At 33.1% G+C, this 14,810-nt stretch overlaps 3 protein-coding genes across 3 annotated transcripts; 2 read left to right on the forward strand and 1 right to left on the reverse strand.

The window, feature by feature from the left end:
- Nucleotides 1-648: 648 nt before the first annotated feature.
- On the forward strand, nucleotides 649-3,188 carry LOC110639580 (protein RTE1-HOMOLOG). The gene is made up of 3 exons (XM_058153174.1): nucleotides 649-743; nucleotides 1,914-2,196; nucleotides 2,536-3,188. Exons 2-3 carry the CDS (start codon nucleotides 1,933-1,935, stop codon nucleotides 2,962-2,964), a joined length of 693 nt encoding a protein of 230 aa, XP_058009157.1. The 5' UTR covers nucleotides 649-743; nucleotides 1,914-1,932; the 3' UTR covers nucleotides 2,965-3,188.
- Nucleotides 3,189-4,359: 1,171 nt separating this feature from the next.
- LOC110639589 (thioredoxin H-type) lies at nucleotides 4,360-5,795 on the forward strand. The gene is made up of 3 exons (XM_021790605.2): nucleotides 4,360-4,566; nucleotides 5,249-5,371; nucleotides 5,460-5,795. The coding sequence occupies exons 1-3, from the start codon at nucleotides 4,477-4,479 to the stop codon at nucleotides 5,601-5,603; spliced, it is 357 nt and encodes a 118-aa protein (XP_021646297.2). The 5' UTR covers nucleotides 4,360-4,476; the 3' UTR covers nucleotides 5,604-5,795.
- A 3,051-nt stretch (nucleotides 5,796-8,846) lies between these two features.
- On the reverse strand, nucleotides 8,847-14,810 carry LOC110639575 (beta-galactosidase 3). The gene is made up of 19 exons (XM_021790578.2): nucleotides 14,358-14,810; nucleotides 14,144-14,239; nucleotides 13,924-14,036; nucleotides 13,710-13,776; nucleotides 13,467-13,559; nucleotides 13,081-13,224; nucleotides 12,857-12,945; nucleotides 12,656-12,761; nucleotides 12,481-12,568; nucleotides 12,022-12,140; nucleotides 11,765-11,929; nucleotides 11,424-11,602; nucleotides 11,131-11,240; nucleotides 10,948-11,057; nucleotides 10,435-10,545; nucleotides 10,240-10,353; nucleotides 9,963-10,165; nucleotides 9,547-9,883; nucleotides 8,847-9,465 (listed from the first exon to the last, which is right to left on the reverse strand). The coding sequence occupies exons 1-19, from the start codon at nucleotides 14,532-14,534 to the stop codon at nucleotides 9,337-9,339; spliced, it is 2,550 nt and encodes an 849-aa protein (XP_021646270.2). The 5' UTR covers nucleotides 14,535-14,810; the 3' UTR covers nucleotides 8,847-9,336.

Here is a 14,810-nt window from a genome sequence, read left to right on the forward strand (position 1 = left end):
TATAATAGTTATAAATATTTATTTATTAACAATCCCTTTTTTGGTTCATTGATGATTGATTCTGAAATTTTGATTTTTTCACAATAATTATTCTGAATTTTGAGTGTCCCATTAATTTAATTATATTAATTTCCAGAGAAATTTAATCATTTTGCTCTTATATCTACTTGCATTAGAATGTCATGCCATAAAATTTAATAATGACAATTAAGAAAAAGATATCTTAACATATTTTAGCAATTAGCAGTTTAAAAGCCTATTATTTTAGTTATTAAATATAAATGATAATGATTACTGTTAACACGTAAAATATTAACAAAGATATATATATATATATATATATATATATATATATATATATTAAGATAAATATATAATTATTATTTTGTTTTATTATATTATTTATTTTATTATGAAATAAATATATAATTATTAATTTATTATCATATTATTTATTTTATTAATGAAATAAAAAATGATAATTAAATAAATTAAAAATGTAGTTATTAAATAATAAAATTATTATTATTGAAAAAAAAATTATCCTAATTTTTAAGGATGATTTGAAAATGGTAATCTTATTGTTATTTAAAAAAAAAATCAATGCAACAGCTGCCAAAAGCCCAAAAAAAGGCCCATTAACTGCCATTCCCTGTCATTGACCTGACCAAGCTACCCCATTTTCCCAGTATCACCCCAACCACAATAGATTGCTCTTCGCCTGCTTCTTCTTCCCTTCGAAGGTATTTTCTTCATCTCCTTTCTATAAAATTCGTCTTTATGTTCAATTTTTTGCTTCTATACTTACCATTTATCGGTTCCCCTGCATTCAGTGATATGAATCGGTTACAATCTGAATCATGCTTGTGCATTTTTTTTTTGGTGCAATTTTTTTGATATTGATTCCCTTAATTACATCTACTAACTTTGACTTCATATCATTTGATTATTGCTATTAAGAAATCAGCTTAAAATTTGTATAGAAGGTGACTGATTAGTAATTACCCATTTGGTTGATTTAAATATTGGTTTAACTTACCCCTATTGCACAATACGTGTATAATACACGATAATAGCAAATTTTGATAAGTGGGTAGGACCCAATTTGAAATGCGGTGTTGTTAGAATTCGGGAGGTTCACTTGGTTGTTCGATATATGCAACGTAAGGAAGTGATTTGAATTTTGAACTGAACTTTAGGGTTGACTCTTCCGTGTATGCTAACAAAAGGGAAGTAGATGAGATGTTGGACGCATGCGCTTGGGGGTTTAAGTGGAATGGAGGGTTCTGTTGGATCTAAGTGTAGGTTAGTAACTAATGGCCATGTGCTGCTTTATGAATTTACTAGGAAAATATTCTCGTGTAATGAGTTATATATGTATTATGGAAGGAGCAAACCAGAAATGTTTCTGTCTAGAATGGGTAACTGCAGCGAACGAATGCTTGTGAAGAGTCCAAATATGTAATGCCCTAATGAAGGTTTTATAAAAAAAAAGAAAAGAAATTTGAAGTTTTGCATTATTCAAATGAATTGCTTTTTACACGATGTAGGATCAAATAATAGAAGCTTTATGAAGCATTTCTTAGAGTGATTGAGTCCTTGGAACGTAGACTAGATAAAAAATTTATGTTAGCAAATGCTTATACTTTAAGCTACTTTCTTAGTGTGTTTCTTAACTTTGATCGTGCAGAATAGTATCATGTTTCAGCAATGTATAACTTAATAAACTTGTTTTCTTTTCCCTTGATATGTGTAAAATTCATTAAACATGAGCTTGTTAGTATTACTGGATTATTGGATTTTGCTTAAACTTTACATATTGATTTGCAAAATTTCACTCCAATAAAACTTTATATATATGTCGTCAACTTCATTTATTTTCTTGAGCATCTAATTTATTGAGGTAAATCTAGTGTTTCCCAACTTTTTGTGATGGAGGAAAATGTGGACCCTGAACACCAGATGATTTTTGAAGATCCAAAAAGCATGCAGATTGATCCTAAAAGAGCACGGTTTCCCTACTGCATTGTCTGGACACCCCTTCCTGTAATATCATGGCTGATTCCTTTCATTGGCCATATTGGCATATGTAGAGAGGATGGAGTAATCCTGGACTTTGCAGGGCCTAATTTTGTGTGTGTTGACAATTTTGCATTTGGTGCTGTGACTCGTTACATACAGATTGACAAAAAAAAGGTATATTTCAATTTTTTTTTTTTAATCTTAAGTCTGAATTAGGTTTATGCTTCTGCAATGATTAGACTGAAATATGGGTGGCCCTCATGGGGTGCATTATTGTGGGCACTTGGCAATCATTTTAAAAGATCGACTTGGATTCTATGACATTGACTGTACTTTGATGGTAAATTGATTGATATATGCCTTTGTGCCTTGATGTGGTGTGCAGCGCTGTTCTATTACAAGCTGGCATCTTATATTGTATAAAATGTGATGAAGTAAAAGCTGCCTTGAAGTAGATGCTTATTGGTTTATTTTAACTTCTTTGTTTAACTTTTCCCCTTGAATGTTGATCAGGAATGTTCCATTTCTCTCCATCCATCTGTATTCAAAAGTCAGGATGATGAGTACGACCTGGATCTAACTCAAAGAGAGACATGGACATGGGATGATGCATTACGGAAGAGCACACAGGAATTTCAACATCACTCATACAGTCTTTTTACTTGCAATTGCCACTCTTTTGTTGCCAACAGCCTAAACCGATTGGGTTTTCATTCTGGTGGGTGGAATGTGGTGAACCTCGCTGCTTTGATGTTCATCAAGGGTCATTGGGTCAGTACAGGATCAATGGTGCGATCTTACTTACCATTTGTTGTGGTATGTGGTATGGGACTGGTATTTGGTGGCTTGACCTTTCTAACTTTTTTGGCCTTCTTCACCTTCCTTCTAGTGGGTTGGTTTCTTCTTGGTACCTATTGTTTTAAGAATTTGATCCAATTGTAGCCTTTCTGTTATCTGATCTTCTTCCTGTATAAGAATGTAGTTAAGCAAACTTGTAGTTCAGGTGTATACACAATTGAAACTATGAATAGCTGCTCTACTTTCTCTGTGTACATTCGAGGTCTGCTGTCTCTGCTTTCTTCAGAACGTCCGATGAACACATTTCTCTATTGTTCCCAGAACATCCAACACCTTTGCTTCGAACTTGGAGATCATGTATTCTAATATTATGTATTGTCTTTTATGGTGTTGAAAGGGCAGTAAGTAATGTATTTCCCAATTCCCAACTATTTGTTAGGCCAGCCATAGGAAGAAAAACATTTTAAAAAAAAAAAAGAGTAGATGCATAAATGCTATCAGAGAAGCTGCAAGTTTTTGGGGTAGAATATTAGATTAGAGCGCTAAGCATTCTTCATTTTTTTCTCTCTCGTAAAGTTCGTTAGGTTTTCCAATAATAAATAATGAGATTTTTTTATCTAAATTAATTAAAACAATAATACTTTAATGTAATTAAATTTTATATTAAATTTCAATAAAAAAAATTGATTACATTAAAATTAAAAATTAAAGAATGTATTAAATTTGGATGAGTATATGAAAAAAAAAGAATTATTAGATACATCTAGTGTGTATGTATAATCTCAAAATTAATTCATAAATAATAATAATTTAAAAAAAATTCAAACTACTTTATTTATTTTGCATTTTGCAAAATTTTAATGGAAAATATTTAAAAAACATCAACTTAAAATATTATTTGAAACAACTAAAGAAAAGGTTAAAATTAATTAATAAAAAAAACATGTGAACCATACTTGCTTCCTAACCAAAAATATTATTCATTAAGAAAGATTGTTGATTATTTGGTTACTTGAAAAAAAATATTGTTGATTTAATTTAATTAGTTTTTTTACCTTTAAAAATATAAAAAAATAGAGATACTGAATTCGAATTTCTTTTATATTTATCATCCGAAGGAAGGGATTTTTTTTTTTTTTTTACTGATTTGAACTTGAATAAAAAAATATTGTTTATCAAAAGTATAATAATAAAAAAAATTAATACTTTAATAGTTGTGGAAAAAAAATTAAGTGGACTAAAAAACACAGCCATCCCATCGCGGGCCATAAAAGTTTATGTTACAACATGATCACAACCACAAAATTCAACCTATAGACCTCACATCTACCGTAAGATGAATTACGTCAACTTACTTGAATAAATCCAACGGCTAGAAGATTACAAAAGAACATAGCTACAGTCCCCTAAAATTCGCAGTAATTTTGTCCTGTACAACGACCGCCTCGCTGCTCATTCGCGTGAGAAATCTCCGTGGAGATGCATTCCTTAGCCATTCGGTAATCGGTAGCTGTCCTTATCATCATGGCAAACCCGTAATTTATCCAAACTCTAGGTCTATTAACCGTGATGTGTATTTAAACAAACGCAAGTTCGCAACCACGTCCAAGAAGCAAAAGCATTTGCAGAATTTTAAAAAGATTTGACAGATCGGATATGGCAGCAGAAGAGGGGCAAGTGATTGGTTGCCACACTGTTGAGTTATGGAACGAGAATTTGCAGAACGCAAATCAATCCAAGAAGCTGGTATTATTTTATTTCAACTCCTTTTTGATTGAGTTTTGATTTATAATGCGAAATTTCATGATTTTGCTCAGATTCTGACTTTATAATTGTGTGAATCTTTGGCGGTGGATGTTTGTTATGTGCTAATGGTGTTGATTATATTTCAGTCGGGATGTGCTCAACTGTTGGCCCATTAATTTGCTTGGATGCATTGTGTGTGTGAATTTTCATTCAGACGTGATTGGAACATATTTAGCTCGATCAAAGGAAGCTTTGATTTCGCTGTGATAGTGATTTGTACCTGGATTCTGCCGTGAGAATGAAAGGTTCAATTGATGATTTGATGATTGATGGTCACAGGGGATTGGATTTTTGCGATGGGATCTGGAATTGGGCTATGTTGATTTTTAAATTAATGAGTTTATCCATGTCCATAGATTCATAGATTTTTAAATTAATGAGTTTTATGCATGTTGCGCCATGTTGATTACTGCTTTATGACCATGTCGCTTCCAACTGGGTGGGCATGTTGATTGCATTGGGCCAGATGCTATTGTTGGATTTTTGTAGCATCCAATAACCTTCCCTGTCCCAGACCTTCAATGCTCGCATGTGGAAGTTTAAGTTTGCTACTAGTATTATTCTCAACTGAAAACTTTTGTTGTGTTTATCTGTCATTTATTTTGCTATGGGTTTGATGAAGGTGGTTGTTGATTTTACTGCTTCGTGGTGCGGACCCTGCCGTTTCATTAGTCCTTTCTTGGTAGAGCTGGCCAAGAAACTGCCAAATGTTATCTTCCTGAAGGTGGATGTGGATGAATTGAAGGTAATTTAAAATTAAAATAAATAAATAAAGAGTCATTGGCTCATTGTGCAGTGAAAAGCTTAATTAATACTGATATTCTTGCCTGCAGACGGTTGCGCAGGATTGGGCTGTGGAAGCAATGCCAACTTTCATATTCCTGAGAGAGGGAACTATTTTGGACAAGGTAGTGGGAGCAAATAAAGATAAACTGCATGAGACTATTGCAAAGCACATGGCTACTGCTTCTGCATGAGATATAATTTCCTTGTGTCTTTACCATTGTCATTAGTAATTTGTGTTCTTTTAAACCTTAGATCATATTTGAGGTAGACTGTTTTTTAAAAAGTACTATTTGATGATGTTGAAAAAATAAACATATTGAACTGGTTTCCATGATTCTATCATTGTATTGCATAGGGTTCTTTTATTGGAATTGGTTTGCTTATTTTTCTTCGCTTCAAAAGTGTGTAGACACTCGATTCTGTTTGGCAGTTTTATTTTTTTTTCTTAAATAAATAAATAGGTAAAAATATATAAATACATTTTTATTATATGTAAATTATATTGGTTTCTTTAATTAATTTATTTTTATTAGCAAGTTTTCTAATTTTAAATATTTCAACTCATTTTCTTGTTTAAATATTTTATTTTACTTTATTTAATGGTTTTTTTTCCTTTTTTGAAAAAAACATCGAAATAAATAAAAAAAACATTAAAGAGTTACATTCATTTTGAGTTCTGATAGCATGTTAAGTTAGTATAATGCCTATATTATGCATGGGTAATTTATAATTTATATTTTTTAATTTAATTTTTAATTTTATTTTAGATAAAATAAATTATTACTATTAAATTAATTTTAAATTAAAATTTTTCTCTTATTTAATTTAATTTAATTTAAATAAATTTTTAATTAATTTATGATATAATTAATCAAAGACCTATTTAATTTTTTTTATATATATTAATAGTAATTTTCATGATTATTTCGTTTAAAATGCAACAAAAACACTTTATTTAAAAAATAATTTAAATTTCATAAAATATTCATATTTTATCTTATAATTTATATAAATTAATATTTATTTTTTGTAAATTATAGAAAATATATTAGATTAATGAAAAAATAATATTATTTTAAAAATATAAAAATGGAATATTTTTTATGATTAATATAATGAAAATATTAAATTACTAATAATGAATTGGATTATTTAATTTTAATAATAATGATAATATATAACATTATTCTTAGTTAAAAATAACATTCTATTATATTATTTAAAAAAAAATATTATATTCAAGGGTAAATTTTTTTATTAATTTGATATATTTTTTATAAAATAATTCTTTAACAAAAATGTTATCAATTTATATAAATTTATAATATAAAATAAATACATTTCATAAATATTATGAATTTAAAATATCATCATTTTCTATTAATGTAATAAATATTAAAAATACATATTATTTTTCAAAAGATAAATTCTATAATTTTAATATTGTAATTTTATTTTTTTTAATCATTTTTATTTGTAATTAAATTTTCTATCCAATCATATTTGTAATTTGTCTTTGAAATTCTACTTCTATCTAAAAATATAGTTTTACTTAAAAAATAGATATTTAATTAAAATTTTAAAATAATTCTGTTAAAAATTAATAATAATAAAATATAGATAATTAAAATATTAATTATAATTGCATTTGATATATATAATTATAATGAAATAAAATATTCAAAAGTTTAAGAAATATTAAATAAAAATTTTATAAAAAAATTAATAATTAAATAATTATTATTTCATTATTATATTAAATAAGAATATTTATGAAATGTGACACGTAATAAATTTTTTAAGGAAAGTGCCACATGTGAGTATTAATTAAATTATAATTTAATTCATTTAAATTTAAATTTATATAAATCATTAGATTATTTTACATTAGCTAAACTTACAGTTTTATGTTTACATTGCGGCCTTTTTATGTTTATATTGGGGTATAAACTTAATTGGTTGTTAAACAAGAAGGCAGATCTAGAGGATAGATAAAAAGAAAAAGGAAATTCTAGGATTTTAGGGTGATTCACGGCGTACTGGAGAGGAGAGAGCTGCATTTTGTTTTATGAGGGAGAAAGTAGGTCTCCTCCGGTCACTCTCCTTCCTCTTTTCCAGCCGCTTTAGGCTCATCTACTGTCTCCAAGCTTGAATCAAATTAACAAACCCAAAAGTACTGCTCAAATCGCAAAAGAATATAGAGAAAATTAAAACTGTTATTTTGCTCTCATCGTCCCTCATTGTTGTCGAAGCTTTAAAACAACAAAACAACTGCCCTTTAAAACCCATGAACCTACTCATCTTCCATTCAAATATAGTTAACTTTCATCAATTTTAAGAAAAAAAAAATCATGAGACATCAGTAGCAAAGTCTCAAAACAAAACTTTCAATTTTTTTTATTTTTTTATTTTAATGATTTCTAAATATATGTTATCTGTATTTTGTTATGTTATCTGTGCCTGCTTATTGATATAAGAGAATGTTGCATAACGAGCCAAATAACCACCTTTGAATGCACGCTATGAAATGCCAAACAATCATTTTATATTTTCGCAGCATGCTGCACGCACATTTGTGTTTGGCTGATGAATGTATGTGTATTTTTGCGGATGCACCCCTATGATCCAATTTGGATTGCTGTGGTCATGTATCAATGGTGTTCCTTTCAACAACTCATGGCAAGGAGTAGCTGGATTATTATTATTATTATTATTATTATTATTATTATTATTATTATTATTATTTAATAGCAAAAATAGAACTCTTCAATGATATAACTTTCTTATGCTTGAGGTCCGGGACACCGATTGATGTCCTCAATTTAACCTAACCTCATAGGAAGAGACCTACCACTAAACTCAAGGTAGCATTGAACTCAAGGTAGCACTCAGTAAGACGAAACATTGGACAACTCACTACTTTCTCCATGGCACTCATTTAGTCATCATGGTAGTGGAGAGTCGAACTGAGGTAGGACAAGCCCATCTTACCAAGTTAACCACTTAGCTACCACTGTCGGTAGTGCTGAATTATTATTGTTGTAGAAACTGAATTTAGAGTTTAGACATCTAATGCATAGGTTTTCTGTCCATGGGCAACAGGCAAGAGCATTGAGTTGTGCAAACAGGGAGTGGGTGCTGAAAGCTTTGAGAACTATTTGGTATACTTTTAACAGCTAGGGCTTTTTGTCTGCTTCTCAATTTGGCATCTGCTGGTTACTCTTCCGATGGGATGGGAAATTTTGCCAGACTGAGACTGATACGAGGTGTGATGTGTGCACAATTGCTCCAGCAAACTTGGAAGCGGATGAAGGTTTTCTCGGTCAGTTGTTTGCAGCCGTTGGGTGCACAGAAAATGAATGCAAAAGCATCCTGGAGAAAGTCAAGTTTACAGACCATATTGTTTCTGCTACTTAAGTGTATGTAAACGACAATGAACAGAAAGCTCTTTTAAATTTCAGCAGGAAATTGCACAGAAAACAATGGTCAGGATCCATTCCCAACTTGAACAAACTTGGGGTTTGATTTTACCCCCTTGATAAAAACATAAAATCAAATCACACAACTGGATAACTGAAAACACCTATTTTCCCAGTGCCCACAGTTAAAAGGGCTGCGGACTGGGGCTTCAAATTCACCATAGGCCCTCAATTGCAGGAACCTAGGGATTTTCCAACTCACCTATCTAACAGCCACTAATTTACAGTAGTACATTAACCCACTTAAATTAAGCACTAATTGAGAACAAAACGCCTTTTGCCACAGCTTCTCCAACTTTGAAAAAGTATGGCACTACACTTATCTAACTAAGAAAAACCTTTCCTGTTGTCTTCCTTATTATTCTTGCTTGCTTCTTCTGCTGGTAATGTGTAGTTAAATTACTAGATGCAATATAAATTAGCATTTTCTCAAATTTTTCCCTAATTAACCCCTCAAATTATTTGGAGCACAGATAGCTTCAACAGACAATCGCTTCAAAACATTTGGACATGGATCTTGGCCAAAGTTACTGTTGGATATGGTGACTGTACATCTCTGCTTCCCCATGCATTTCTGTCAAAAAGAAACAGAACATGGTGAAAAGACTCTATATGCTTAGAGATTGGACAAATAAGAGAGTAATGTTAAAAGTACCTTCTCAATGATATCGTATGAAGCTGGAGCGTGGCAAGGTCCTTGCTGGTAACTCCCACAAGTTCCCAAAGGAGTTCCAAAGCTTGCAAATTTAATGGAAGAAATGGATTGGCCTAGGCTACACCGAAGGTGAACCTTGGGGCTATGGAACTCTTCTGCTCTTCCATAGCTCTCAATGTGCCAATTCTTAATAGTTGGATGAAACTCAGCGACCTCAGCACACACAGTGGTCATTGTTCTCTTCACAAGAGAAATTCTAGAGGGATTCCCTCCAAGTTCCTCAAAAACTACCAAGAGATTTTGGGTTGGCTTCAACCACGACCGAGGCACATGGTACCTGGGAATTGAATTATTGTCACTAAATGATTTTTTTTTCTTATAAAATTGCAGCATATCACCATCTTTTGAGTAATTACCATCGCTGGGTTGGTTGACCACAACCAAGCTGACACTTAAGAGGACGGAATGTTCCTGCATAGCTGCACCCATTGCAATTACCAGTAGCGTATGCAGTCCAGTATCTGCCTATAGTCTGCCCATTAATCCATATTTGACCCTTTCCCATACCCTCCATGTCCAAAGCCAATGGCTCATCCCCATCAGGTGCATTGAAATAGGCCTACAAAGTTAAACAGATTTAGTTGGAATCTTCTACACAAATGGTAATTTTCTGCAACAACTTGAAGTTCATACCTTATGCCACGTTAATGGTTGCTGTCTTTGTGCAACTAACGATGCTTCCATCCACCCAACAGATGAAACACTATTTGGAGAAACTAGGTTCATGGCTTCACCTTTCAGCCCAACCTGTTTAAATATTTATCAATCAGGGAAAGATTTTATTCAATAACAATAAAATAATGAGATAGAGAGGTCAGAACCCGCAACCTGATATGTCCATTTTTGCCAGGACAAATCCCATTTTCCCTGATCAAGTCCATGCAATGCAACCGGACCTAGGATTCCTGTGTTCCATGTCTCGAAGTGTCCACCCACATTCTTCATATAAACAAGATACATTCATCATAAATTCTTAGGCAGTGGACATAGCCATTTATCAAAATTAGATGTGAATGAAACATGCTGATAGGAGTTTCAACACCCTACCGTAGAATGAGCTTGATACAAGGCATTAGTTTTCTTTTTTCTTTTCAGCTAGTTAGTACTGAGAACCAAACCACACTCATGCATAAAGTTTTTTATTAATCAGTTTGCTATATTTCCATAACAAAACTTGTCATGATAAAAGCATTTGTCAATAAGCATGTCGAGACTCCACTTACTGTTCATTAAGTATCCAATTCAGTTGTACAGACTTCTAACTCTTACTCTATGTCATATCCCTAATATTATAAGAACTAAACAATCCGCAAATGTTTAAGGTAGGGAAGAGAAAATAACCTGCAATCCAACAGTGACACTCAGCAATGCAATTTTGTTTTTTCCAGCACGCAAATTGACCTTTCCAGTGTACGTAAACCTCCTATTCTCCCTTGTTCCAAAAGCAGAACCTAGAATGATACATTCTTGATAAGATTAAAAGGCAACCTGTAGGAGATATAATATGTATGTGCATTTATATACCTGAAAGCTCTCCATTAACAAAGATATGCACAGCGTGGCCTGCTGATTGAACAATGAGAGTAGGAAGTTCCCCTCCATGTAGAAAGGATTCAGATGAACCAATATCAACACTGCAGGTACATTGAGAAGTGTGAGGTAAAGATAACTATTTATATCTTTATATGACTCTAGAATTTAGAGTCAAAAGACATGGGTAAAAAATTGACAGAAAAACAATAAAAATTAATACATGCTAAAATCTCCAGGTGAGCAAATATCAGACATGGGAGAGCCACTGAGGTAGTCGGTCTCACCTAGTGATGTACCACAAGTAGTCACTAGCATCCCTTGTGACATTTATCTGCTCCAAGAGACCAAGAGCAGTGAATGTTGAGCTGTCATCCAGAGAAGAAATATCTTCATCATAACTCTCCCATGAAAGCATATCAGCATTTGCTGGCAACATTTCCATTTGAGATGTTTGAACTCCAACCTAGAAGGAACAGAACCAAAACTAAGGAGCAGAAATAAATTGTCCCCTTGAAAATTTGAGTTCTTTTTCTTCTTCTTTTCTTTGGTTCTTGAGTCTTTGTGAAGTAGCAAATAATCATGTCATGTCACAATTGCACTAGGTAATAGAAAAAAAATTGCTTACCTTTGCAGTATTAAAGACCTCATTTCTGCAATCAGGAAGGATACTGATGGACCAAGGGGGCAAGTTATAGTGCATATTATTGAACAACACCCTTGCAGCCGATTTTGTATCATAGTTTGCAAGAAAAGCTGCACAATCTCCTGATTCTGAAGAGTACACATGAGCCTGGGAAATATCAGAGATTTACTCAAATCAGTATAACAGAAACAAATTACATAACTTTCTGAACATAAGGGGTGTCAAAGAGTTGGGAAAACCTGTTGATAGGTCCCTAATTGTGTCACAATAGGATCAGTTGACACTAAAGCTCTCTCACACATCTTAACAGACCTATGAAGCTCCTTTAAATGACCATACTTTGGTTGCCTGATCAAACCTATTACATTTGTACAGTAGAAGCAATTAGCTGTATTTCATCAAGCAGGATTAATGTGAAATACAGAAGGTAACACACTTAAATTCCAGAAGTAAACCTTGATAATTTTTAGTTTGGTCATATTGTGATAAGGCATACAAGATGCTCCTCAGTAACTTACAGAGAACATCTGAGACATCCCCACTACTGGGGTTGCCTCTTTGGTACAATCAATGGTATTACCTACCAGAGTCCTTCAAGCTTATTTACTAACTTATCAACGGGGAATACCAATCATCAAGTTGATTTGCTTCATAGAGAATTAATTCGGATTTAAACATGTCAAATTATGAATCCTTACCATATTCATCTATTGGAGCATCATAGTCATAACTGGTAGTAATGAAAGGACCTCCAGCACTGCGGCCAAAATTGGTCCCCCCATGGTACTGTTTCACATGACATGGTAAATCAGTTTCACCAAAATAGAAGTTAATACCAACTTTTCTCCATGCTTAGAATGGAAAGGGGCTGACCATGTAGTAATTAACAAAGGATCCTCCTTTCTGTATGAATCGTGCAACCGCGAAAGCCAAATCTTGGACTGGACGCTGGTGAATTGGACCACCAAACTCTGTGAACCTTCACAATTTATTTCAAAGAAAAATTAGTTCAAATTTCAATTCATGGTAAATTGGTGGATTTGCACTAACCAATCAAATCATGCAAAGGCATACCATCCACTCCAAGCCTCAGTCCAAATTGTAGGCTTGTATGGTTTGTTGGGGGAGAATGAATCGCAGTAAAATCCATTGCATGTGTTTATCTATCAATTAAACCAAAAAAAAAAATGTAATGGACTCATGTCACTACTCGTTCAGTCGGATTAACTTTAATAGAGAAACAATGCAATGGGAAACTAACTCTAAGTCTTCAATTGGTCAAGTGTCAAATTGCTTACCACCGGATCTGGGGCATCTTCTTCCTTGCACATCACCCAGGGGACCCCAGTTCCTGTTTGAACAGCCATATTTGCTGCCCAAGTCATATAATTGTAACCAGCAGCACCAAGTAGCTTACTTTGTGACCCATACTCATTCTCGATCTGCACATTTCACAGGAAAGATTGAGAAAAAAAGAAGAAAAACAGGAATCCTTGTAAGTAACATAACTAGTTGCAAAGTAATAAAATCTAAAGCAATAAGGGATTTCTACCCTCTTTTTTCTTATTTTAACTATAAAATCACTAACTTATTGTTAGCATTTAAACTCATCAAGACAGTTCAATTGACTAAACTAACAAGTAACAACAGAACATGCCACAAAATGGGATACTCAAAACCATACCTGAGAGAGTATAATGGGGCCACCCTGGGACTCGAACAAATTTTCACTCTTCATCAAGCCCACAATCTTCTCAGTGAACCCTTGCATTGCTTTCTGCAACAGCATATGAAGGCCTTTATTACGACTGTATCCAAGATGTTGCTTAAATTGCAATCTTTCTGTTCTGACTAATTTCGTAATTTAATCGAGAGGAACCGTATAATAAACTAACAAACAAATAAAACAGGGAAGAAAGTAGAAAACCTTGAAAGGCTCATTGTCTGTTCTAAAGCTGATGCCTGGGACATACTTCAACCAAACAGGAAACCCTCTGTAAATAAAATAATCTATGCAAATTAGCATTACTGGTCAACAAAAATCAAGGAAAAAAAGGTTAAAAACACAAAACCCAATTGCGAAACAACCAAAATGAGAAAGAGAAGGAGCCAGATCCAGAGGAAGGGGAAATGGTAGGTACCCAAAATTCCACTCTGCACAAACGTAAGGTCCAATCCGAAGATGAGCATAGAGGCCTGCTTTCTGTATTGTCTTTATGAATCTCACCAGATCATATCTCCCTTCAAAATTGTACTATAATCCACGCAGCAAAAAAAAATTATAAGAAAATAAATTAACAAAAAAACAGTGTGTAGAGACCTAAAAACACACACAGAGGGAGACAGAGTAATTAGAAGTACATTTCCAGGAGTAGGCTCATGCACATTCCAGAAGACATAGGTCTCAACCACATCAACTCCTCCATCTTTCGCCTTCTGTATCAGATCTTCCCACATCTACAGAGTCCCCATTTCTCAAGAAAATTAGATAAAACAGCAAAAAATGAATACTGGAACGAATTTTAAGAAGAAATGAAGAAGAAGAATAAGAAGAAATGGGAAAGTTTTAGCATACATCAGGGGTGCTTCTGGGATAATGAATGGAGCCAGAGAAGAGGATTCTCCTTTGGCCATTAATCACAATTGCCTTCCTATCATAGGTCACACTACACTGGACTAGCTGAGAACCCAAACACATAACCAAGCATACCAAACTCAACAACTTGGAAACTGAGCTAGAGCTAGTTCCCATTCTTGTTTCTTCCCTTCACTTGCTCTCTGTAGCCTCACAATAAAGCAGGAAGAGAGAGAAAATAAAAATACAAAGGAAAGGGAATTCGAGGTTGTGGTTTTCTTGGTCTATTGTGGAGCAAAAACAACAGAGTTCATTGCCACTTTGGACTCCACACTTTCACACAGGTTTCAGACAATGAGCCTAGCAGAGCAATAATATATAAGAAATGTGTATGCAGCTATTCACTCACACTTCACAAGTGTCAATAGTCATCACCGCGTGGCTGTGAACTAC

This window comes from Hevea brasiliensis, chromosome 9 (assembly GCF_030052815.1).
Source record: "Hevea brasiliensis isolate MT/VB/25A 57/8 chromosome 9, ASM3005281v1, whole genome shotgun sequence".
Lineage (NCBI taxonomy): Eukaryota > Viridiplantae > Streptophyta > Magnoliopsida > Malpighiales > Euphorbiaceae > Hevea > Hevea brasiliensis.

Bases quoted from the DNA above. Each gene is read 5' to 3' on its own strand.
- LOC110639580 (XM_058153174.1), top strand. From the start codon at position 1,933: ATGGAGGAAAATGTGGACCCTGAACACCAGATGATTTTTGAAGATCCA. The intron at 2,197-2,535 runs GTATATTTCAAT...AATGTTGATCAG, and splicing joins TACAGATTGACAAAAAAAAG to GAATGTTCCATTTCTCTCCA.
- LOC110639589 (XM_021790605.2), top strand. From the start codon at position 4,477: ATGGCAGCAGAAGAGGGGCAAGTGATTGGTTGCCACACTGTTGAGTTA. The intron at 4,567-5,248 runs GTATTATTTTAT...GGTTTGATGAAG, and splicing joins CAAATCAATCCAAGAAGCTG to GTGGTTGTTGATTTTACTGC. The intron at 5,372-5,459 runs GTAATTTAAAAT...TCTTGCCTGCAG, and splicing joins TGGATGTGGATGAATTGAAG to ACGGTTGCGCAGGATTGGGC.
- LOC110639575 (XM_021790578.2), bottom strand. From the start codon at position 14,534: ATGGGAACTAGCTCTAGCTCAGTTTCCAAGTTGTTGAGTTTGGTATGC. The intron at 11,603-11,764 runs GTAAGCAATTTT...TGTTCCTTCTAG, and splicing joins AGGTCTTTAATACTGCAAAG to GTTGGAGTTCAAACATCTCA. The intron at 11,241-11,423 runs GTGAGACCGACT...ATGTACCTGCAG, and splicing joins TACTTGTGGTACATCACTAG to TGTTGATATTGGTTCATCTG.